The 23,811-nt window shown below is 41.8% G+C and overlaps 1 protein-coding gene across 3 annotated transcripts in view; it reads left to right on the top strand.

Moving 5' to 3' along the window:
• The window catches only part of LOC132396144 (flotillin-2-like), a 134,948-nt gene that overhangs the window by 58,896 nt on the left and 52,241 nt on the right, over nucleotides 1–23,811 (top strand). The window contains exon 3 of one of the 3 annotated variants that reach the window (XM_059973662.1): nucleotides 19,602–19,692. The exons of 1 other annotated variant lie outside the window; for it this stretch is intronic. In XM_059973662.1, coding sequence (XP_059829645.1) covers nucleotides 19,602–19,692 — 91 coding nt within the window. Of the gene's footprint in view, nucleotides 1–18,706; nucleotides 18,798–19,601; nucleotides 19,693–23,811 lie in introns of all 3 variants that reach the window. One more of the 3 variants, XM_059973663.1, reaches the window with a different exon arrangement.

The raw sequence follows: 23,811 nt of genomic DNA, 5'->3' as shown, positions 1-23,811 counted from the left end.
TTTCTTGTAAGATCATTACAAATGCCTCCACTATCTCTTCAGCTACCTCTTTCAGTACCCTGGAGTATAGTCCATCTGGTCCAAGACACCTTCTCCTTAATAATAGAAACTGCACTCATTTCTGCTCCCTTACACTCTCGAAATTCCAGCATACCGACTTCCTGGTATCTAGGCTCAGTTCAAGATGCCCAAGCTGAAACAATTTTCAATCAAATCTCAAAATGCAGCATTAAAAAGCAGAAGCTCCATACTCCATTGAGCTGTTTCCCAGGAAAACCTTTGAGAGAATCCTTCAAACAGGGGACCCTGGCAGGTGCAGCTCTTGCAACTGAGGATAGTAGTGGGTGGTGGTCAGCTTGTTGGCCTTGCCCTGGGAATGGGCCAGGGTCTCATTGTTGGAGAGTTGGGAGGCTTCAAGGTGGAAGGGGTATGTATGTGAATGGAGAGGTTGGTAAACATAGGAAGGTAGGTGGGGTTTCTGAGATGAACTTGGGAACGGATGCTTAGGAAGAGGGTCTGCGGAGAAATGAAAACAAAAATGTGACACGCACACACAAAATTCAAAATAATATTTATTGTCAAAGTACATATATGTCACCATATGCAACCCCAAGATTATTTTTCTCCAAGATTACTTGGCAAATCGATAGAACAGTAACTGTACACAGGATAAATGGATAATAAACGGTGCAAATAATATAAATGGCAATAAATGACAAGTATGAAATAGGATAAAAGAGTCCTTAAATGAGTGAAGTTATCCCCATTTATTCTAGAGCCTGTTGGTTGAGGGATAGTAACTGTTTTGAACTTGGTGGTGCAAGTCCTGAGGCTCTTGTACCCTCTACCTGATGGCAGCAGTGAGAAAAGAACATGGCCTGGGTGGTGAGGATCTTTGATGGTGGATTCTGTTTTTCTAAGGGAGCGTTTCATGCAGATGTGTTCAGTGATTGGGAGAGTTTTACCCGTGATGTACTGGATCGAATCAACTACCTTTTGAAGGATTTTCCATTCAGAGGCATTGGTGTTCCCATACCAGGCCATAATGCAGCCAATCAGCACACTTTCTACCACACATTTGCCAAGGATTTTGATGACACACCAAATCTTCACAGACTCCTGAGGAAATAGAGGTGCTGTTGTGCTTTCTTTGCAATTATATTTATATGATGGGTCCAGGACAGGTCCTCTGAGATAGGGACACCCAGAATTTAAAGTTGCTGACCCTCTCCATCCCTGATTCTCTGATGAGTACTAGCTCAGGGTCCTCTGGTTTCCCTCTCCTGAAGTCTTATTGACATTGAGTGAGAGGTGGTTGTTATTAGACCACTCAACCAAATCTTCATTCTCCCTCCTGTATGCTGATTCATCACGACCTTTGATACAAGCTACAACAGTGGTGTCATCAGCAAGCTTGCACCCCAAAGCATTATATATATTTGTCAGAAACGAGGGGTAGCCAGGGAAAGAGCAGGTCCTCTTAGGAGCCAAAGAGATGATCTGTGTGTGGAGCCAGGGAATGTGTAGTGTCTTCCATCACTTGCGACAGTGAGACAAGTTATCTTCTGCCCTGAGTCACTAAGAGATCAAGAAAAATTGCTCACTGCAGCAATAGATTTTTAAAATTTTTTATTCATTTTCTGTTTTTCCTCTTTCTCTCGTCTCATCATTTTTACTGTCCATTTGGCGACAACCCATGGTCCCACCTCCGGTGCTGTTTGTAATGATGCCTTTCACCTCAGCACCATTTACTGACAGCCAGGTGTTTTTGATTTAAGAAGTGAACTTCTTTTTACTGGAAATCTGTTAATTTTTATTTGAAAATGCCCCTTGTAGTCAGTCAAAGAAATGGAAATTTGAAGGAGCCTCCAGCAATTTATTTGAACTGCAGTACTGGCAGTCGATTCTATTTATCATATCCTGTTTATACTGAATTTAAAATTTAACAGGGTGCTACTGGTTCTGGTTTTGATTTAGTTGGTTTCCTTAATTGAGATGGAGAGACAACACAGTGTTCTTGGTGCAGGGTTCTTTTTATAGCTTCATTTAGAGCACTTTCCTCTCATACCTTTATATCTTCTGCATTCTTTTCTCCACCACCCCTCCCCAGTTTGCCCCTTCTCTCTTGAAGTACAACTCTGTATACTCTCTGGAACAGGCAGAAGATTTTGTGGATGTTGGAAATAATAAACAAAATGCTGCAAACATTCTGCAAATGGGACAGCTTCTGTGGAAAGAGGAACACTTTTCAAATCAATTGCCTTTCACAAAAGCAAGAAGTTAGGGGCAGCACAGGTAGTAAAGTTGCTGCCTCCTCTGCCAGAAGAAATTCCCACAAACCTTGGTTTTAAATGACTGTCCCCGTCTCTTCAGTTATCTTCCCTGGTTAGAGACTCTCCCACTCAGTAGTGGTGGTGAGGGGGCAATAGTTTCAGATCAGTATAAAAGGAGCTGTTGATGGTTGGACCAGACTAAATGGGCCAGTTTTCACACTTTTTGGCTTCTATCGTACATGCTGGAGTAGGTCGTGTGGACCATCAAGCCAGTCTTGCCATTCAATAATGATCACAGTTGATTTTCCCCAGCCCTCAATTCCTTTTCAATATCATAGCTTTCAATTCCTTGATCTTTTAGAAAGTTAACCACTTCTTCTCAAATATATCTAATGAGCTAATCTTTATAACCTTGTCGTCATCATTATGTGCCGTGTCGTATGACTTGGTCGACTAATCTGATTGCCTGGGGGGAAGACCCCCTTCACACTGCTGTTCTTATTTTCTTCTCCATGACTGTGATTGTTCTTGGCAAATAATTTTACAGAAGTTGTTTGCCATTGCCGCCTTCTGGACAGTGTCTTTACAAGACTGATAACTCTAGCCAGTGTCAATACTCTTCAGAGTTTGCCTGCCTGGCATCAGTGGTCGCATAACCAGGACTCCACCACCTGCTTCCATAGCTTCATGTGACCCGGATCGGGGGTTTGGCTAAGTAGGAGTACACTTTGCCCAAGGGTGGCCTGCAGGTTAATGAAGAGAAGGAACGTCTTACACCTTTGGTAGAGATGTATCTCCACCCTAACACCCATTTAACCTTCTAAAATAGAAAATTCTAGAGGTTCACTAACAACTGTGAGAAGGAACTCTTATTATCTACCTAATTTTAAATAACTGCCTTCATAATTGTCTCTCTTTGTCAGAGACTCTGCCACTAGTAAGCATGTTTCATCATTTATCTTGTCATGTTCCTATAGGGTTTTAAAGGTTTCATTAAAATCCTCTCTCAATTCTTCAAACTCAAAAAAAATCATCCGTCTTTATTAGCTATTTATGATAGGTCAAACCTTTAATCCCAGGAATTAGCTGAGTGAATCTTTTCTAGGTTGTCTGCAATGTTAATATAAATTTTCTTAAATAAGTCATAGAGCACTACAGCACAGAAACAGGTCCTTTGGCCCTTTCATCCATGCCAATCTGGTTTTCTGCCACGTCCTATCTATTTGCACCCAAACTATAGCCATCCATACCTCTCATTCTACTCTAGTACTCCCAAATCAGTTTGCACCTCCAATTTCTGAATTTGATTCCTGTTTAGAAAGTAATCTACATCTTTATTCCTTCTACCAAAGTGCATGACCATGTACATCCCTATGTACATATGTTCCATCTGCCACTTTTTACCCATTCTTGTAATCTGTCTTAGTCCTTTTGCAGACTCCCTGCTTTCTCAACATTACCTGTGTCCCAACTGTCTTTGTATCATCTGCAAACTTGGCCACAAAGCCATCAATTCTGTCATCTACGTCACTAATATATAATGTGATAAGTGGCAGACCCTACATTGACTCTCTCTTGTTTGTTTCTTCAGCAACTGAATCTCCTATAGTGGAACACATTGCTACAGATGGATGTGAAGGCCCAGTAATTGAGTATATTTAAAGCGGAAATTGAAATGTTTTTCATTAGTCAGGGTGTCAGTGGCTACGGGGAGAAGGCAGGAGAATAGGAATGAGAGGGATAATAAATCCACCATGATGGAATTGTGGAGCAGATTTGATGGGTTGAATAGCCTTATTTTACTCCTATGCCTTGTCTTCAGAGTCATTAATGTAGGTAGTAAATAATTGAGGTTCAAGTACCAGTTATTGGGGCACTCCCTCCCAGTCTGAGGAAGATCCGTTATTCTGCCTGCCTTCAATTAGTTTTTCATTGATCCAGAGCACTCTGGAAACAGTCCATGGGCACAGGTAATTGAAATTATTTCAGTTTATGAGCCAACACTGAAATGTATAGAACTTACTCAGCTCAGCAATTTGAAATTAGAGCTTCCATCTAAACCAAGAAGAACAGTATTTCACGCAGCTGCCTCATATGAGAGCCATACATCACCAAAATGGGTCCTTCAGCTCAGCTGGTCCATGCTAGTCCTGTTTTCTTATTTTGCCCCGCATCCCTTAAAAGCCTTTCCTATCCATGTACCTATCCAGGTGTCTTTTAAGTGCTGTTAATTTACCTGCCTCAACTACTTCCTCATAATTACAGAATTCATCTGAAGAGATTTCAATAGCAGAGGCGATAAAGGTATACATGATGCAAATTGAGCATGTCAAGAATTTTTCTCAGATGCTAAAAGCAATTGCGTCTGGCCACCTGCTGGAAAACCAATTTGGAAGCATCTCTGGAATGATTATTATGGCATTGTGCTGCTCGTGTTCTAAAACCGCTCCAAATTCTACAATTCCATTCCTCTGCACGGGGGATATGAAATCTGTACTTCATTTCCTTTTGTGAGTTGTCCAGAGATTGATTCTTTGTTTTATTAATTCCTTGTTTACCAAGTGCACTTGTAATTTTCAGATTTCTACTTGTGCAGTACATTACAAATCATCTTTAAAAGTTCATCATGTGGTCAAAAGCTGAGAACTAGCCACAGGCATGAATGTGATGTTCACCGTGCAATGACTGATTTCACTGGATGTTCCAAAAAGCTTTTTTTATTTAGTTCTAAAAAGCTTTTTTTTTATTTCTTATAAGCTTTGTCTTTTGTTTTCTATAGAGGCCAGAACAACTTTGGTCTCTCTTGGCAGCAATAGAATTGTTGTTTAAGTTTTCGATTATGAATTTGTGTTAGGGTGGCATTATTTGTTCAAAGAGAAGTGAATTCATTGGTTGTTTGGGCAAGGTTCATTTGTTAATCTATTGAATTCAAGTGGATTAACAGACAAGGTCAGATGACTTCGTTATTCACCTTATTTGGACAAATTTCCCTGATGTTGTTATCAATTGTGACTGGCTTCACAGGCCTTCTTTGAGCTTAAGATCATTTGAGCTTCTGTTCACAAAGTTTCATATAGTTCTTGTTTGATAATGGGCAACACCAGGAAAACCCATTGGGTTTGCTTGATGGCCTCTCTCAGAGTCAACTCTTAAGGACAAGCAATGAAATATCTTGACTGGCTGCATTACAGCCTGGTATGGAAACACCAATGCCCTTGAATGGAAACTCCTTCAAATACTGGATATGGCCAGTCTATTACGGGTAAAACCTCCCCTACATGAAATGCTGTTACAGGAAACCCACTTCTCATGGACAACCCACTACTCAGGGCACACTCTTCTCTCACTGCTGCCATCAGGAAAAGGTACAGGAGCCTCAGGGCTCACATCACCAGGTTCAAGAACAATTACTACCCCTGAACCATCAGGCTCTTGAACCAGTGGGGATAACTTCACTCTACTTCACTTGCCCATCATTGAAATGTTCCCACAACATATGGACTCTCTTTCAAGAACTTTACATATAATATTCTCAATAGTTATAGCTTATTTATTTATTATTGTGTATTGTTACAGTACATCTCCAGCAACAATGAATATAGAATTGAGATAGGTTTTTTTATAAACAAATAAACATTTATTTAACTCTGTTCAACAAAAATGGAAGTAAACAAACAACTAACTTAATCAGAAGTTAACTGCTATACGGCAACTCGAACAGTTCTTAAAGTGGTAAATGTGAAAGTCCAAATGATTTATACAGTCAATTAGGAGAGACTTCCCTGAAGTAACAAATTCCTCAATGATGTGACGTTACTGCTGATTCTGGCCAAAATATGCCTTGTCCAAAAGACTCACGATGAAGGAAATAAAAAACTGCTTAAAGGAACTGACCTTTTCCTTGGTGAATAACCCTTTCTGCTCTTACATGCAACGGTTATCTCGGATGCAGGTTACTGTTTCCTGAACGAAGATCCAGTAAGGTCAATCCTGTATTAAACCGCTGACAACACCAACTTTACTTGATCCTTCAGGTTCCCATACTTTGGTACATGCTTCACTCTCTGACTGAATTGCAAAGGTAGAAAACCAAAACTAGCAGTGTTTGGTGAAACTGCCGGCAATAACCTTTGAGACTTAAGATAGAAAGTAAAACTCTACTTTAAAGCAAAACTGCATTATGAGATGAATGCGCAGCATAACGGAGTAACTGACGATTTAACCGACATCTCAACACAAAAACTCCTGCGTCACAGCAGGCTTTCCAGTTTTATACCTGTTGAGAACAGGTCATCATGTGACCTCCAACTGGCGGGAAAATTACATCATGTGATCTCACACTGGCGGGAAATTGCAGCACCCCACCATAACAAGACCATTACAAATGCTGACCAGATATTCAATTACATCATGGTCATGAGACAGTTGCAAGATACCCATGGAGTATGTAACAATATTTTTTATACTTGCACAATTTGTTGTCTTTTGCACACTGGTTGAATGCCCATCTTGGTCTTTCATCGATTCGATTATGGTTATTACTCTTACAGATTTATTGAGTATGCTCACAGAAAATTGAACCTCAGGGTTGTATGTGGTGACATATATGTACTTCGATAATAAATTACCACTTGCCCTTGATTTTTTTCCCCCCATTATTTGCTGAAGACCTTGCTTAATTCCCGGAGTATGTTCCCCAAAAGGGGAATGCTTCCTGGTTTTATTACAATGTAAACCTTGAAAGTGAGCGCTCTGTCCTCTTAATAGGCGCAGTCCTCGATGGATTTACATCAGGGAAAAGTCTGCTTTTGCAATATGTTGAGAATGAGCAGGAACAGCTTATTGTTTTTTCATCGCACTAATCAAACTTAATCCCAAGTCTCTAATGAGTGGGATCCAGCTTTCTTCAATTGGCTTTTATCGTTTTGCTGTATAAGTTCCATAAATTTTACGTTCTTCTTTAAGAGAAAAATTTCATCAATAGTTTGCAAAACTGATGTATTTTCATTGTAAAAATCTGATCAGTTTAATGGTGTGTTGCACTGCACGGGAATGTTTCTTGTAAGAAACAACACTGAAGTTTAGTTCTCTTCCTGGTTACTTGTCTTATTTCTTAAATCTGCAAAGTAGATAGTGCAGACACTAAATGGATTCTCTCCTTGCTGTGCTAGCCTTGCTATGCCCCGAGCAAAGCTGTTCGTTTGTCTCCAGAGTGCATTGACAGAGTTGTCAGAAACTACAAAATAATTTAAGTCAACACATACAAGCTGGAGGAACTCAGTAGGTCGGGCAGCATCTGTGGAAATGAGCAGTCAACATTTTGGGCCGAGACCCTTCATCAGGACTGAAGAGGGAGGGGCAGGGGCCCTATAAAGAAGGTGGGGGGAGGGTGGGAAGGAGAAGGCTGATGGGTGTCAGGTTAAAAACCAATCAGAGGGAAGATCAAGGGGTGGGGAGGGGAAGCAGGGAGGGGATAGGCAGGAAAGATGAAGAAGGAATGTAAGGGGAAAGCACTGTGTAATAGAAGAAGGTAGAATCATGAGAGAGGTGATAGGCAGCTGGAGGAGGAGGCAGAGTGAAATTGGGATGGGTGAAGGGAGAGGGAGAGAATTACTGGAAGTTGGACAATTCGATGTTCATACCAAGGGCTGGAGACTACCCAGATGGTATATGAGGTGTTGCTCCTCCAGCCTGAGTTTGGCCTCAGAGGAGGCATGATATTCTACTGCCATGATGAGGCCAAACTCAGGTTGGAGGAGCAACACCTCATATACTGTCTGGGTAGTCTCCAGCCCCTTGGTATGAACATCGAATTCTCCATCTTCCGGTAATTCTCTCCCTCTCCCTTCACCCATCCCAGTTTCACTCCGCCTCCTCCTCCAGCTGCCTATCACAACTCTGATGATTCTGCCTTCTACTACACAGTGCTTTCACTTCACATTCCTCCTTCACCTTTCCTGCCTATCCCCTCCCTGCTTCCCCTCCCCCACCCTTTGATCTTTCCCCTTACTGGTTTTTAACCTGACACCCACCAGCCTTCTCCTTCCCACCTTCCCCCCCACCTTCTTTATAGGGCCCCTGCCCCCTCCCTCTTCGGTGCAGACGAAGGGTCTCAGCCCGAAACATTGACTGCTCATTTCCACGGATGCTGCCCAACCTGCTGAGTTCCTCCAGTTTGATGTACGTGTTGATTTGACTACAGCATCTGCAGTGTACTTTGTGCTTACAATAATTTAAGTCTGGTCATTTATAAGGCACTAGTTTGGCCTGTGACCATAATTAGGCATAGACAGCCATTGCAATTTTCTCACTGTCAGTATCCGGACAGGTTATGTGGTCCGAGTTGTAGAGTAGAAAGAGGGTCTTTTGGCCAATCATATCCATGCTGACCAAGATCTCTGTCCAAGCTGGTTCATTTGCCTGCACTTGACCCATAACCTTCAACCTTTTCTGTCCATTAACTTGTCTAAATGCATTTCAGATATTAATTGTACCTCCTCCTGCAATTAGTATAGCGGTTAGCGCTGTGCTTTACAGAGCCAGTGATCACCAATCGGGGTTCAATTGCTGCCTGTCTGCAAGAGGTTTCTACACTTTTTCTGTGACTGTGTTGATTTTCCAGGTTCCCTGTTTCCTCCCACATTCCAAAGACGGTTAGGGTTAGTGGGTTGTGGGCATGCTATGTTGGTTCTTGGGGACACTTGCTGAAACCTCGGACAGTGTTGGTAATTGATGCATTTCACTGTAGGTTTCAATGTACATATAAAGCTAATCTTTAATCTTTCCTCTGGCCACGTGTTCCATATACCCAGCACCCTTTGTGAGGAAAAGTTACCTGTTGGGTCTTTTTTTAAATCTTTCCCCTTCTCAACTTAAATCTATATATTCTACTTTCTATTTGGAAAGTACACAGACAGGAATATAAGAGGAGCAACTCCTTATATTCCATCTGGATACTCTCCAACTTGATGGGATGAATATCGATTTCTCCTTCCAGTGTACAAGCCCCCTTCCTCTAATCCCCACTGTGACCTATACTTCTTTTCACCTACCTGTTTCTTCCCCTGGGTCCCCTTCTCCTGTTGTCCACTCTCCTCTCCTATCAGGTCTTTTCTTTTCCAGCCCTTGATCTTTCCCCCCACTTGGCTTCACCTATCACCTTCCAGCTAGTCTCTTTCCCGTCTTCTCCCTCCTCCTCCTCCACATTCTATGTCCTGAAGAAGAGTCTCAACTCAATGTCGTCTGTTTACTATTTTCCATCGATGCTGAGTTCCTCCACATTTTGAATGTGTTGCTTATTCTACTTTTAGACTGCCCTAACCTGGAGAAAAGACTGATCATTCTCATTATCTATGCCTCTCATAATTTAGCAAGTCACACCACACTCAGGTTGGAGGAGCAACACCTCATATTCCACCTGTGTGCTGATGGTGTGAACATCAATTTCTACAACTTCCTGATGACTTCGTCCCCAATCTCTTTTCCCGTTCTCCATTCTGGTTCCTCTCTCACCCCTTCTCGTCTCCTCGCCTGCCCATCAGCTTCCTCTGGTTCCCTTCCTCTTTCCCTTTCTTCCACGCTCCTCACCAATCAGATTCTGCCGTCTTCAGCCCTTTACCCTTTCTACTTACCCCTCCCAGCTTACTTCATCCCCTCTCTTCCCCCCCCCCCACCTGGCCTCACCCATCTCCTGCCAGCTCGTACTCGTTCCCCTCCCTGCTAAATCTCTTGTTTATCTTTCTATAAATCTTGTCTTTAATCCTTTCCCTGCACTTACCTACTACCAGTTATGTTGGAATCTCTCCTCTCTGGGCTGTGCTAGCTGTATCAAACGTCTAGTCCAGGTCCTGGCAGCCGGGATGTCACTTCCCAACAGAGACAGTCAAGAGGCTTGTAAATGAGCCCACAACTGGATATCCTGGCAAGCATCCCCCAGTGCTGGCCATGGCCATTATAGTAAAATGTGTAAATGCTGGTGCCAGAGAATGCCTTTGTTCCGAGTAGGGGAGAGTTCATGCAGCATTCTTTAAAGAGCATTTCTTCTGATTTTGGAACAACTGGTGATGCTGTTCCAGCAGGGCAGGGTTTGCAGTTAGGTCTGTAAAAGGATGCTTTTCATGACAGTCATGAAAATATCCTGACTTGAAACATATCAATTTCATTGTAGTCCTCAAATCCGGAGCAGAGTTTTGCCCTTATCAAGGATCAGCTTGAATCACCATATACATTTAGGAATTAGGAATTCGCTGTGGTGTGCTGGTCAGGGCGCAACATGCAAAAAAAAAATTCAACAATTATACAGAATAGAGAATTATATAAAATAAGATTAGAGATTAAAGTATGGATATGGAATAAAAAGTGCATAAATACATAAATACCTGGATGTATTAACAAAGTTATTTTGAGTGCATTATCTTTGCTGCAAACAGTCACAGTTTTAAACCTCCACACTGCAAGTACTTTCTCATCACCAGTTTAGTGTTAGTGATACATCATGGAGATCTGCTTTTCCAATTATATCCCATTCTATTCAAAATCGGGAACTGTGTAGTCGCATAACCAGAAGGAGGCCATGGCAAACCACTTCTGTAGAAAAATTTGCCGAGAACAATCATGGGCAAAGAACGACCATGATCACCTGCATCATGTGACACGGCACATAATGAACAGACAAATCACATAACCACTGATGTGCTTAATGATGTGACTCTTTAGGTCTAGTTGCTGCGTTAATTACCATTAAGAAAATTATCCCAGATTCACATCATAAGATATTTGGTATTTCTGTAATAATGAACAGAATTAAGACTGCTGGAACACGGAGCATCTGACAGGGTCTTATATCAGCTATTCAGCATGTGAATTTTTCTTAAGTAAGTGGGCCGTCAGTCTTTAATACAATGAGAAATGTATTTCTGCTATTCCTCTGATATTCCTTTCAACAAAACTAGGCTGCGGTATTTTTGTGTTGATTTAGTGCTGGGGCAGCACGATAGCATCACTGTTATTGCCAAGTTTTATCGCAACAGTGCTGTGAGAATCAGCATTCAATTCTGTCACTGTCAATAAGGAGTCTGTAAGTTCTCACCATGACCACATGGGTTTCCTCCAGGTGCTCAGGTTTCCTCCCACATTTCAAAGGCTTAGAGTTAGAGTTGGAGTTGTGAGCTTGCTATTTTGGTGTTGGAAGCATGGTGACACTTGTGGTCTGCCCTTAGTACATCCTTGGACTGTGTTGATCGTCGGCACAAACGATGCATTTCACTACATGTTTCAGTGTACATATGACAACTAACACTAATCTTTTATCTCTGTTCTGGTGTTTGAAAGCTTCATTTTGAACTTTAACAAGCTTTGTTTACAGGATCTGGACAATGATGGCATTTATTCTCCTAAAATCCCTCTGCTTAAGCTGTAGTCCTACATTTCATATAATCATTTTAAAATTTCAATTTTAGGATTTGGAAGATGTTTTCCTTTATTGTTAACAATATGTGCAAATTATCACTGTGTGGTGGTGTGTGGGTGTCCATCTATTCACCCAAAATTTTGCTTCTACTCTCCTGTGGAAGCAAGTGTTTACTTTATTGTCTTCAAACAATTGATACTAGAGCGTACAATCATCACAGCGATATTTGATTCTGCGCTTTGCGCTCCCTGGAGTACAAATTGATAGTAAATATAATAAAATTATAAATCATAAATAGAAAAGAGAAAGTAAGGTAATGCAGAAAAACTACACAGAGAATCGAAGTACTGCTCTTGCTTGTTAGTTAGCCATGGTTTGCAAACCTTTTTTTTAAAAGGTGCTTTAGTGAAGTGAGTTTGAAAGTTCAAATTTTTATAATTCAGACAGATGTCGTGCCTTATCAGCCTAATGAATTCTTTGAGGATGTAACAAAATATACTGATGAAGGTAGAGCAGTGAATCTAGTGTATATGGATTTCAATAAGGCATTGATAAGGTTCCACATGCAAGGCTCCTTCAGAAAGTAAGGAAGCTTGGGATCCAAGCAGACCTTGCTTTGTGAATCCAGAGTTGGCTTGCCAACAGAAGGCAGAAGGTGGTTGTAGATGGTCTGTATTCTGTATGGAGGTCGGTGACCAGTGATGTTCCGCAGGGATCTGTTCTGGGACCCCTCCTCTTTGTGATTTTTATAAATGACCTGGATAAAGAAGAAGGGTGGGTTAGTAAGTTTGCTGATGACACAAAGGTTGGGGGTGTTGTGGATGGTTTGGAGTGTTGTCAGAGGTTACTGCAAGATATCGATAGGTTGCAGAATTGGGCTGAGAAGTGGCAGATGGACTTCAACCCAGATAAGTGTGAAGTGGTTCATTTTGGTAGATCAAATTTGAAGACAGAATGTGATATTAATGGTAAGACTTTTGGCAGTGCGGAGGATTTGAGAGATCTTGGGGTCCGTGTCCATAGGACACTCAAAGCTGCTGCGCAGGTTGACAATGTTGTTAAGAGGGTGTATGGTATGTTAGCATTCAACCATGGGATTGAGTTCAGGAGCTGTGAGGTAATGTTACAGGCCTGGTCAGACCCCACTTGAAGCACCTCAGTATAGGAAAGATGTGGATACTATAGACAGAATGCAGAAGAGATTTTTTACAAGGATGTTGCCTGAATTGGAGGGCATACCTAATGAGAATAGGTTGGGTGTACTTGGCCTTTTCTCCTTGGAGCAACGGAGGATAAGAGGTGACCTGATAGAGGTGTATAAGACGATGAGGGATTTGATCGTGTGGATAGCCAGAGGCTTTTTCCCAGGGCTGAAAAGGCTAACGTGAGGGGGACATAGTTTTAAGATGCTTGGAAATAGGTACCGAGGGGATATCAGGAGTAACACAGAGAGTGGTGGGTGCATGGAATGCACTGCCGACAGCAGTGGTGGAAGTGGATACAGTAGGGTCTTTTAAGAGACTCTTAGGTAGGTACATGGAGCTTAGAAAAATAGAGGGTTATGCAATAGGCAGTTCCTAGAATAGGTTACATGGTCGGCACAATGTTGCGGGCCGAAGGGCCTGCAATGTGCTGTAGATTTCTATGTTCTTTATCCCTAACCATACATCTTTGGAAAATGGGAGAAAGCTGAAGCACCCACGGGACACCCAGGTATTCGTGGGAGAATGTACAGACATCTTGCAGACAGTGGTGGGATTTGAGCCCCTATTGTATAGCTGGTGTTGTAAAATGTTGCATTAGTTGCTATGCTACCATGCTGCTGAGATACACCGTACCGAGGGCCAATATATCTCAGCCACTTTCCAGGAGTTCTGTACATTTAGCAGGAAGGAAATGAATTAGATTTTTTAAAAAGCCAACTGGACAGATGTATCTAAAAGCTCCCAGTGGGTTCAAAACTGTACGGGAGAAGGACTTGTCCATCAGAATTCCCTGGTCCAGTGAATCATCTGATTTACACATTCTTGTATTAAGAAGCTACACAGCTTTCTCGCTCCTAACCTCTTGGCACTTGACTTTGGTACCACTGTCTGTTTTAGCATAATGTAGTGGTTAGCACATTGCTTTATAGTACCAGCAACCTGGGTTCAATTCCTGTTGCTGTCTGTAGGAAGTTTGTACGTTCTCTCCATGACCGTGTGGGTTTCCTCTCTCAGTCGCACCAGTTGGTAGGTTAATTGGTCATTGTAATTTGTCCTTGTGCTAAACTGGGGGTTGCTGAGTGGCACAGCTTGGCTCAAAGGGGCTGAAGGGTCTATCCCGTGATTAGCCTAGGGCTAAACTGGGGGTTGCTGAGTGGCACAGCTTGAAGGACATGTCCCACACTGTATCTCAATAAATAAATAAAATAAACTCGTGAATGGATTTGTTCCTGGTGCCAGCATTCAGAAGGCATAAAGATGTTTATGGACACCTATTATCAGCCTGTAGTTTTTTGAAGAAATGTTCTTAAATAGTTTTCATTATTAATTAAATTATATTAGAGATTAGTTTTACTTGCACAGGTGCATCAATCTGTACAGTGAAATGCATCATTTGCATCAAATCAAATCAGTGAGGATGTGCTGGGGGCACCAACACAACATGCCCACAACTTGCAAAGCCTAACCAAGGTCTTTGGAATGTGGGAGGAAACTGGAGCACCCGGAGAAAACCCATGCAGTCACGGGGGAGAATGTGCAAACTCCCTAAAGGCTGCGCATTGGGCTAGCTTAGGGACATCTGTTGCTGACTAATAGTTCTGTTCTGACTTGGTTTCCAAATTAGGTTCGCTTTATCAGTTATTGATTCAGTGCATGTCATTTTCCAACTGTGCAGTCATCTGGCCATTGTCACCACTTTAATATTGTATGTGACATTTTAAATCAGTAGATATGAACAGAGTTATAAAGCATGGAAACAATCTATTTGGCCCACCACATCCATAATAACATGCAATTCACTTGAGCTAATATGGATTACATTCCAGTGAAAACTGGACAGATAATTTATGCAAGAATATAGAACAGAACTGGCTGTCTGGCTCACAATGTGAAGACTCTAACCTACCCCCAGAACAATCTAACCCTTCTAACAATCTAACTCCCACATAGTCTTTCATTTTTCTTACATCCATGTACTTGTCTAGGAGTTTCTCTTAAATACCACTAATGATTCTGCCTCGTTTCACGCACTCCATACTATAAGATGTAGGAGGAGAATTAGGCCAATTGGCCCATTGAGTCTGCTCCACCATTCCGTCGTGGCTGACTTATTATCCCTCTTAACCCCATTCTCCTGCCTTCTTCCTGTAACCTACAATACCCCTATTAATCAAGAACCTATCAACCTCTGCTTTAAATATACCAGTGACCTGTCTCCACAACAACAGTCTGTGGCAATGAATTCCGTAGATTCACCACCCTCTGGCTAAAGAAATTCCTCCTCATCTCTGTTCTAAAGGGGTGTCCTTGTATTCTGATGCTGTGCCCTCTGGTCCTGGACTCCCCCATTATTCAATGTCCCATAATTAGGTTAGAATTAATTGGGTTTTTCAGGGGTCGCTGGGGCAACATCGCTTGAAGGACTGGAAGGGCCTACTCCATGCTGTATCACTAAATAAATAAATCCTCTCCACTCACTCTGTGTATAAAAGAAACCCATATCTGACATTTCCCTTCCCCACCCCCCATACTTCCCTCCAATCACCTGAAAATTATACCGTGAAAACGGTAATGATACGAGATAGCTGAATAAAGCTTGGAAACATGGTGATTTATGCAGTGATCACTTTTCAACTGAATTTCAGTCTCTTCAATCATTAAATTAAGAGGAGCATCTCTCTCACTGAATGCAATTTCTCTGCTAAACTTAAATCTAATCATCCATAATTGCCAAATGTTAAGTAGTGAAGAACAGTGTGGACAAAAATAAACGGATTAGTCACTGCATCTGGAATTATCCTTGGCTTAGTGCTCTTAATTGTGCAGTTGAGCTAAATGTCGGTAAAGACTCCACGACGCTAACTGAAGTGAAAACCCCTGATTGTATGACCCCAAAACGGTCAAAGTCAGGGAGTGAGTTAGACTATTCTGCGTTTTCTGTAGTTGCATGAGATCCCTTCCTCTTGATCTTTCATAAAGACCATAAAATGATGCTGCCTGCTGCGAGTCTCCATTATTCGAGGTGAAATAAGACCAGAGACATAGGAGCAGAATTAGGCTCATAGAGTTTACTCCACCATTTCATCATGGTTGATTTATCAACCCTCTCAACTCCATTCTCCTACCTTCTACTAGTAACCTTTGAAACCCTAACTAACCTCCGCTTTAAATTTTCCCAATGTTTTGGCCTCCTCAGCTGCCTGTAGCAATGAATTCCACAGATTCACCATCCTCTGGCTAAAGACATTCCTCCTCGTCTCTGTTCTGAAAGCACATCCTTCTATTCTGAGGCTGTGTCCTCTGATACTCCTTCAACTGGAAATATACTCTCCACATCTACTCTGTCTCGGCCTGTTAATATTCAACAGGGTTCAATGAGATTCCTTCCTCCCCACTTCGCCATTTTTCTAATCTCCATTGACTACAGGCCCAGAGCCATCAAATGCTCTTCATACATTGCCCTTTTATGCTCAAGATATTTCTTGTGAACCTCCTCGACTCTCTCCAGTACTAGCACATTTTTTCTTAGATAAGGAGCCCAAAGTGCTCACAATACTCCAGATGTCCGTGGGGGGAGGAGGTTTTGGGGTTCTTGCATCTTTTTTCTGTCTTTCATTCTTTGGGTTTTTTCCTTTCTGTTTCAAGGATGTCTGTTGAGAGTAAGAATTTCAGTTTGTATATTGTTTACACTCTCTGATATTAAATGGAACTATTGACTACCAATGCCTTATAAATTCTCAGCCTTACATCCTTGCTTCTGATGTTTCTAATTGAAATGTGCAGGTTCTCCACTTTCTGCCATTGTTCATTCATTATTGAGGTTCAGATTTGCTGGTGGTTTGTAGTCATCTCACTCTGGCTCTGTGCCTGCTACAGATGAAATGGGCTCTTTACTGGGATAAATTACAGTAATGGAGACAGACTGGACTGGCAGGGGCTGTTTTCCCTGAAGCAAAGGAGGCCGAGAGATGATATTATAAAGGTTAATAAAATCATTAAGTTTAAAATAATTAGTTTTATAATCTTCTATCTTTATTTGTCACATGTATATCAAAACATATAGTGAAATGCATCATTTGCATTAGCGACCAACATAGTCGGAGGACGTGCTGGGCTCAGCCTTCAAGTGTTGCCATACTTCCAGTGGCAACATACCATGCCCACACTTACCAGCCCTTACCTGTATGTTATTGGAGCCAGAAGACGGGGAGAATGTCCAAGCTCATTACAGACAGTGGTGGTGGTAATTGAATCGTGATCACTGGCACAGTGTTACCATGTCACTCCCAAGGTAAGGTAGATAGTTGCGGCGTCCTCCCTAGAGCAGCAGACTCTAAAAGTAGGGGGCATAGGTTTAAGGTGAGGGGAAAAATTGAAAGGAGACTGAAGGAGTAACTTTTCCCACAGAAGATGGTGGGTGTATGCGGTGACAGATGTCGAGGTGAGTGCAGCTACAGCATTTAAATGGCATTCTTGGGCAGATGAATGGGTAGGTTCATCGACTAATCTGGGTGTCATTCGGAATGCCACGAAGAGACGTGTTCTGGAATTGGAGGATTGTCTGTGTGGATGTGAAGGAAGAAAGGGGCTTGATTTGCTGTTTGTCGTGTTCTGTGTTGTTCTGCCTCACATTGTGGGCACGTTATGTTGTCGCCAGAATGTGTGGTGACATTTGTGGGCTACCCCCGGCACATCCTTGGGTCTGTTGGTCATTAACACACACAATGCATTTCACTATGTTTTGATGTACATGTGATAAATAAAGTAAAGGTTGAGGGTTTGGCCAAATATAGTTGTCTTGTCCCCAAAAATCCTTTCGGAGAGGAAATCAGAAACTCCTAGCAGGCCTGCATGTCACTCCAGTGTTATTAATGTAGATGTTGCTTGTATGCCTCTGCAGTTTGGGAGCAATTAGGGATGGTTAATAAATGCCATATTTTGTTTGTTACATCCATATCCGTGATGTGAGTAATAAAATAAAAATACCCTCAACAAAAACTGCAGAGGATAACTTGGCAGGATGGGCGGCGAGTGCACAAATTCTCAGCCATATTTCTTTTCTAGGACGTATGTGGCTTCTCACCACTCCGCTGAATCATTGTGTGTTATCTGCACAGTTTTTATTTCTTGCCAGCGTCGTTTCTCCGAGTGAAGCCAGCTGCTTTGTTGTTTTACTTTATGCACAGTTTACAGGACTCCCGGAAACCGAGGCCAAGGTTGTCCAGCATCGCTGTCCTTGGGGTAGGCCAGAGGTTCTGAGATTGAGGGTTTTCTTGTCTTCACTCCAGGTTTCCAGGAAAGCAGACACGCCATCCAACTCTTGCATAGAATTTGGTGTTTTGCCAGCATGCAAACAGCACTTTATTTCAAAGCAAATAACCTTTTGGGAATAGAAGCACTTTGCAGCCATGACATGGTTATGCATGGTGGTTTAATACTGATTTTATAAAACGCCTGCTTAAGTATTTGGAATTGGCCAAACAAGAGTGTATAAATCATGCATACGGAAGTCCGGTATACTTAATTCCTCACATTACAGGATATTGATCCCTATGTGGAGCTTCAATGGATTTAATAGCAGATCTGGGCAGCAGAAGGCAAACCTCACTTCCTGTAGGGCAATGTTAAAGTGCTGTTACAGTTCATCGAGGGTTAAATCACTTTGAACACCTGTTGAAAAACTATGAATTGATTTTCTTACTGTCTCTGGGAGTTGGATTTCTTGTGGTTTGATCTGACAATTGCTTTGACTGAATGTATGCTGTACCACCTCCTCCCCTCCCGCTCCCTGCTCCCCACCAACGTCCCATGCTGCGTAGACTACCTCTGGAGATCATGACTGTCGTCTGTCAGTGTGAGGATATAGAAACCATTGAGGGGGTCCCTGTATATGTTACAGGGGTTGCACAGGTAACTGGTTCTTAATCATGCTCTATTTTCTTGACTTGTTTTCTTTCCCCTCTGAATCCTCATCCACCCTCCTTCCCCTTCCTGTGCTCCCCCCCCCCCCCCCCAGCAGCAACTGAATGTTGAGCTCTGCTGCGGCACCTTCACTGCTTTATCCAAGTGGCATGGCCTGTAGCACTGTAGGTATCGCACAAAGGAAGCGGATTAAACCCAGCCAAGAGGCAATGGGCAAGAAAGAGGTGGATTAAAAGTACAGATTTAATAGTGAGTGTGCGTTGAGTGCACACATCTGAAGGCCAAGACTGCCTCCTGCCCCTTCTGAACAAACTATTGATTACAACTTGCAATTTTCTAATGGACAGTTGGAATTTCACCAACATTCATTAGGTCTACTGATTATAACATTTATTCACTTGGACAACAAACATAATTCTGTTCTGCAGGGAAGTTGCAGCCTCCTGCGCTAAATTATAGGGATTGACTGGGCGTCAAGAATTATTGCCCGTCCTGAATAATGACCCATGTTGTTCAATGTAATGGCTGATTCTTTATAAAAGTTCACTGAATAACACAGTTGACTTAGCAACTCCAGGAGCTATAACTGATTGACTACACTGTGAAGATCTCAGGACAGCCTCTTTGGACCAATCTAATGGTTTTTACTTTATCAGTTATTTTGTACAGCTTGGGGGTTTACGCTGTACAGATTGGGATTTAAAGAAGAAAATGGGATTGCAAGAAAAGAGAAGTGAGGCTTGAGGCCTGTCATGTGACCTGGAATTTGCGAGTGTTTTACGTTTTTCACAGGATTTCCCTTGAGATTATGACGCTTCAGCCCAAGTGTGAGGATGTAGAGACCGCAGAGGGGGTAGCACTAACTGTCACAGGGGTCGCTCAGGTAAATAACCCCACCATCCCAAAAAAATTGATTTCTAAAAGAAAAAGAAGTCTTTGCAACCTAAGTCTGTCAATAGGCATAATTAAAGCTTACTAATGCTTTTGCTTAACTTAACAAAACAGTAGGAGATCACAAGTCTGTAATTTTTTATATGAATAATGTTCAAGGGTGGAAAATGTGCTCCAGCAGGGCCTGACTGTAATAACATTCAGGCTCGAGGCTATTTACTGATAGCTCATTGTGTCATGTTTTGGAATATCATGTTTCTCAGGATGAGCTGTGCAGTGTATTGTACCACTGTGAAAAGCATCAAAATTATATGTGGATGAAACATTCACGCACCATCTGAGGTAAAACGTAAAACTTTGCTTATGTTTTCCACCTTTGAATGTTGGTGGTGAGCTGATTGTTCACTTTGGAACCATGGGAACATTCTTCTCTAACATTTGGTTAACTTTGCAGGTTCTAATTATTTTCTTTGTTGCTGACATGTGTTTCTATTCTGCCTCACCTGGTTTAATGGAACTGCATGACCTTACAATGAATGGCATTCTCCCTGGTTTGAGCCCATACATTGTGGGAAGTCGCAAGCATCCTAAATTGTCTTAGTGTCTTGTATTGGGGCATAAGCTTTTTTTTTTCTGGTACTACACGTGCCTGCATGCACCATAGCTACCTGTGGCTTTCACCAGGCCACACATTTCAGGCAACAAGTGTGCAAGATTGCGGGAATATATAACTAATAAGCACCAGTGACTTTTGTTTTTAATTGTAGACAGGTTCGTTGGATTTGAAAATGGAGGCATTACAAAAATCTGGTGGTTATTCTGAATTATAAAACATTGGTCAGACTGTAGCAAGTGTATTGTGGTCAGCAGAGCAGCTTCTGAATATAAAGTGGCAATGTATTGACTGTTTTTTAACCAACAGTTATATCCAGCTATATTGCCATTTGATTGTCAATTTCAAGAATGAATTTTGTACTTCAATTGGCTCTGTAAATAATAACTCTTAAATTTTAATAATTGAATGTCAATTGAGGCTTTTCATTAAGTGTGAGAATGCAGAGATCGAGAGAAGGGTTGCTCACATAAATAACCCCACAATCTCAAAAGCAAAACATTGCCTTTTTTGTTCTGGGCATTAGGTTTGTTTTTTATCAGTGCTGTGAACATAATCTGTTAGTTATATCACAGAACCCTTCCGACAATGAGATTTAATTTCCTGCAGCAGACTCATCAGATCAGGAACTGTTTGAGACAGACTGAAAAAGCAGAGATAGAACAGTAACCTTCTACACCAGGTAAGCTGCATAGGCAGACATTAATCACCTGAAGAATTAAATAGGGGACCAAAATCTTGAATGAAGCATCATGACCAAACAAAATATGGGAGTATTTATTGCAGTGGCAAGCTTCGAAAAGAAATGAAGGCTGGATACTGAGAAATGAATGTTCAGATTTTCAATGGTAATTTCAAGATGGTTGGATTCTATTTCTTTCGATGTCTGGTTTCCAATCTAAGCTGCAGAGAAATCTCCCAAGCTGAGTGTTTATTTGTCTGGTATGCATGCAGGTTCTCTGAGGACATTCTTTCCCAAGAACTCTTCACAACTTGTACAAGACACTTGGCAAAATTGTGACTGCATGCTAGTATGTTTAGATAAAAATATTGGCTAACCAAAGGCAACGTGTAGAGAGACCAGGGCATTTAACTCGACCATCCAGATATCGCCACAATCCACGTTCGCACCTGGCAGAAGATACCTGCAGCCCTACATCGAATGGCAAATCTATCCGTTCGTTCATATTACAGGCTGTACCTAAGTCAGGAGTTCCTATGCTGGAAAGGACCTGATATGTAAGGAAGAGCAGCAAGAATAGCCCTTTGGCTCCTCAAACCTGCTCCAGTATTCAATAAGACAAAGTCTACATACTGACTGAAAAAGCTCTCTCAGACATATTAAACATTTCCTTACCCACTTCCCCAAGCCTTTTACAGTAAATATTGGAGCCAGTTGAAATCCTTAGGACTATAACCCTATCACACTCCTCAGTTTCCTGTACATCTACTTCTTAGCTGATGTTGTTAGACCTGTCGTAAATGCTCAACAAAGTGATCACTTATGTCCACCCCACCCCTTCCCCAGTTGCATCCATGGGGCCTCCTCTTCCCCCTCGTTACTATGGTTTGAAGTCCCTTAACTAAACTTAATTGTCTTATGATTTTTTTAATATTAGCGTAGCAATTAGCACAACACTTTACAGCAGCCAGCTGTAAGATTGGGGTTCAATTCCTGCCACCGTCTGTGAGCAGTTTGTACATTCTCACCCATGACAGCACGAGTTTCCTCTGGCTTTCTGTCACACTCTAAAGATGTACCGTTAGGGTTAGTGAGTTTTGAGCATGGCATGTTGGCAGTGACACCAGTGGGCTGCCCAGTACAATGTGTGCTGATTTGATTTGACGCAAAATGACACTTTTCACAGTGTTTCAATGTACGTGTAACCAATAAAGCTAATCTTTAATCTTAGTAATAGATTCTAGCTTTCCCTCAATAGTGAATATTAAGCTAGCAGATGTAACTGATCTTTAGACCCCTGCTTTCTGTCATCCCTCTCTTTAATGATAGCATACTTGCGGTTTTCTGATACTCTGGGACCCTTAGTTGGTTACACCCACTGCATCCACTGTCTCTTCACTCATTTCCTTAAAGAGCCTGTGATGCAGGGTATTTGACCCATAAGTTACCAAGTTATCTTCTCTTCCAATGGAGATTATTTTAGCTGTAACGAGCATTTACTATCATAGTTTCTTCAAAAATGAAAATTGATCCAAATAAAATCTACAATTTTTCCTTATTAATCCTTAATCTTGTCCTCTGTGAGACCAGCGCTTGTTTTGGCTACTTTTCTGAAATACTGATAGAAATTCTTATTTTCTGCTACTTGCTGATTTACTCTCATTCTGTCTTCTCCCTCTTTATATTTTTTCCATCACACTTTGCTACTATCTAAACATTTCACCATCTTTTGACCTATTGCTAACCTTTACTGGGGTTAGCATTATATCTTGTTGATTTAATACCATCCTTAATTTTGTTAAGTAACAACAAAGTGCATTTCTTCCTCTTGAGGCTTTTAGTTACTCTGGTCTGTTCCTTTTGAGTTTCATTACATACCTTCTTCAGGATCTGCTCACGTCTCTTCTTACCTTTGACTGTTTTCCCAGACCACTTTATCCACCTCTGTCCCAGTTACATTGCAAATTCCTTTAAGTAAGTTCAGGACACCAACTTCAGATCCAAGTTTCTCGTGTTCAAAATGAATTATAATTTCTCAAGGTCTGATCATACTTTCCAAAGAGACCTTTACTTATTACTTATCCCTGATCTATTACACAGTACTAGACCCAGAATGGGCTGCTGCTGCCTGGTTAATTCCTGAATTTGTATGCCTCTCCTGACCCTCACCATCTAGAGCAAGGAACCATGTTTGAATCTGTAGTTTGATGCCATGTGGCATTTGGTACAGAGATCCTAAACACTTATTATTGTAGGGAATAGACTTGCTGGGGGGGGGGGGGTGGATAACAGAAAATCTCCAAAGGCATCAGCGATGGCATTAAAGCTGTGGAGACACACAATGTCACCCCTCCCACTGAAAAAACAATTCCTAGTGTTAGTTTCAACCTGTACATAAACCTGCACATGTTTCTGTCCTACTGATATTCTGGACATATACTTCTGACCGTCCCCCTCCACAAACAGGGCACCATGGTAGCGTAGTGGTCAGCACAACGTTTTTGCAGCTTGGAGTTCAGTTCCAGTGCCATCTGTAAGGAGTTTGTACTTTCTCCCTGTGACCACATGGGTTTCCTCCAGGAGCTCTAGGTCCCTTCCACAGTCCAAAGACTTACTGGTTAGTGGATTAATTGGTCATTGTAAATTGTCCTGTGATTAGGCGAGGGTTAAATTAGTGGGCTGCTGGGTGGTGCGGTTTGTTAGGCCGGAAGGGCCTGTTCTGCACTGTATCTCTAAAATAAATACATAAACATTCCTGATCCTGACTTAACCTTCAGTATGTGGATCTGTGAATAGTAAGCCAGTGATAATGAGGA

Source organism: Hypanus sabinus, chromosome 6, assembly GCF_030144855.1.
Source record: "Hypanus sabinus isolate sHypSab1 chromosome 6, sHypSab1.hap1, whole genome shotgun sequence".
Lineage (NCBI taxonomy): Eukaryota > Metazoa > Chordata > Chondrichthyes > Myliobatiformes > Dasyatidae > Hypanus > Hypanus sabinus.
Note: the sequence above shows the minus strand (reverse complement) of the source record. Positions and strands in the feature narration are given on the sequence as shown.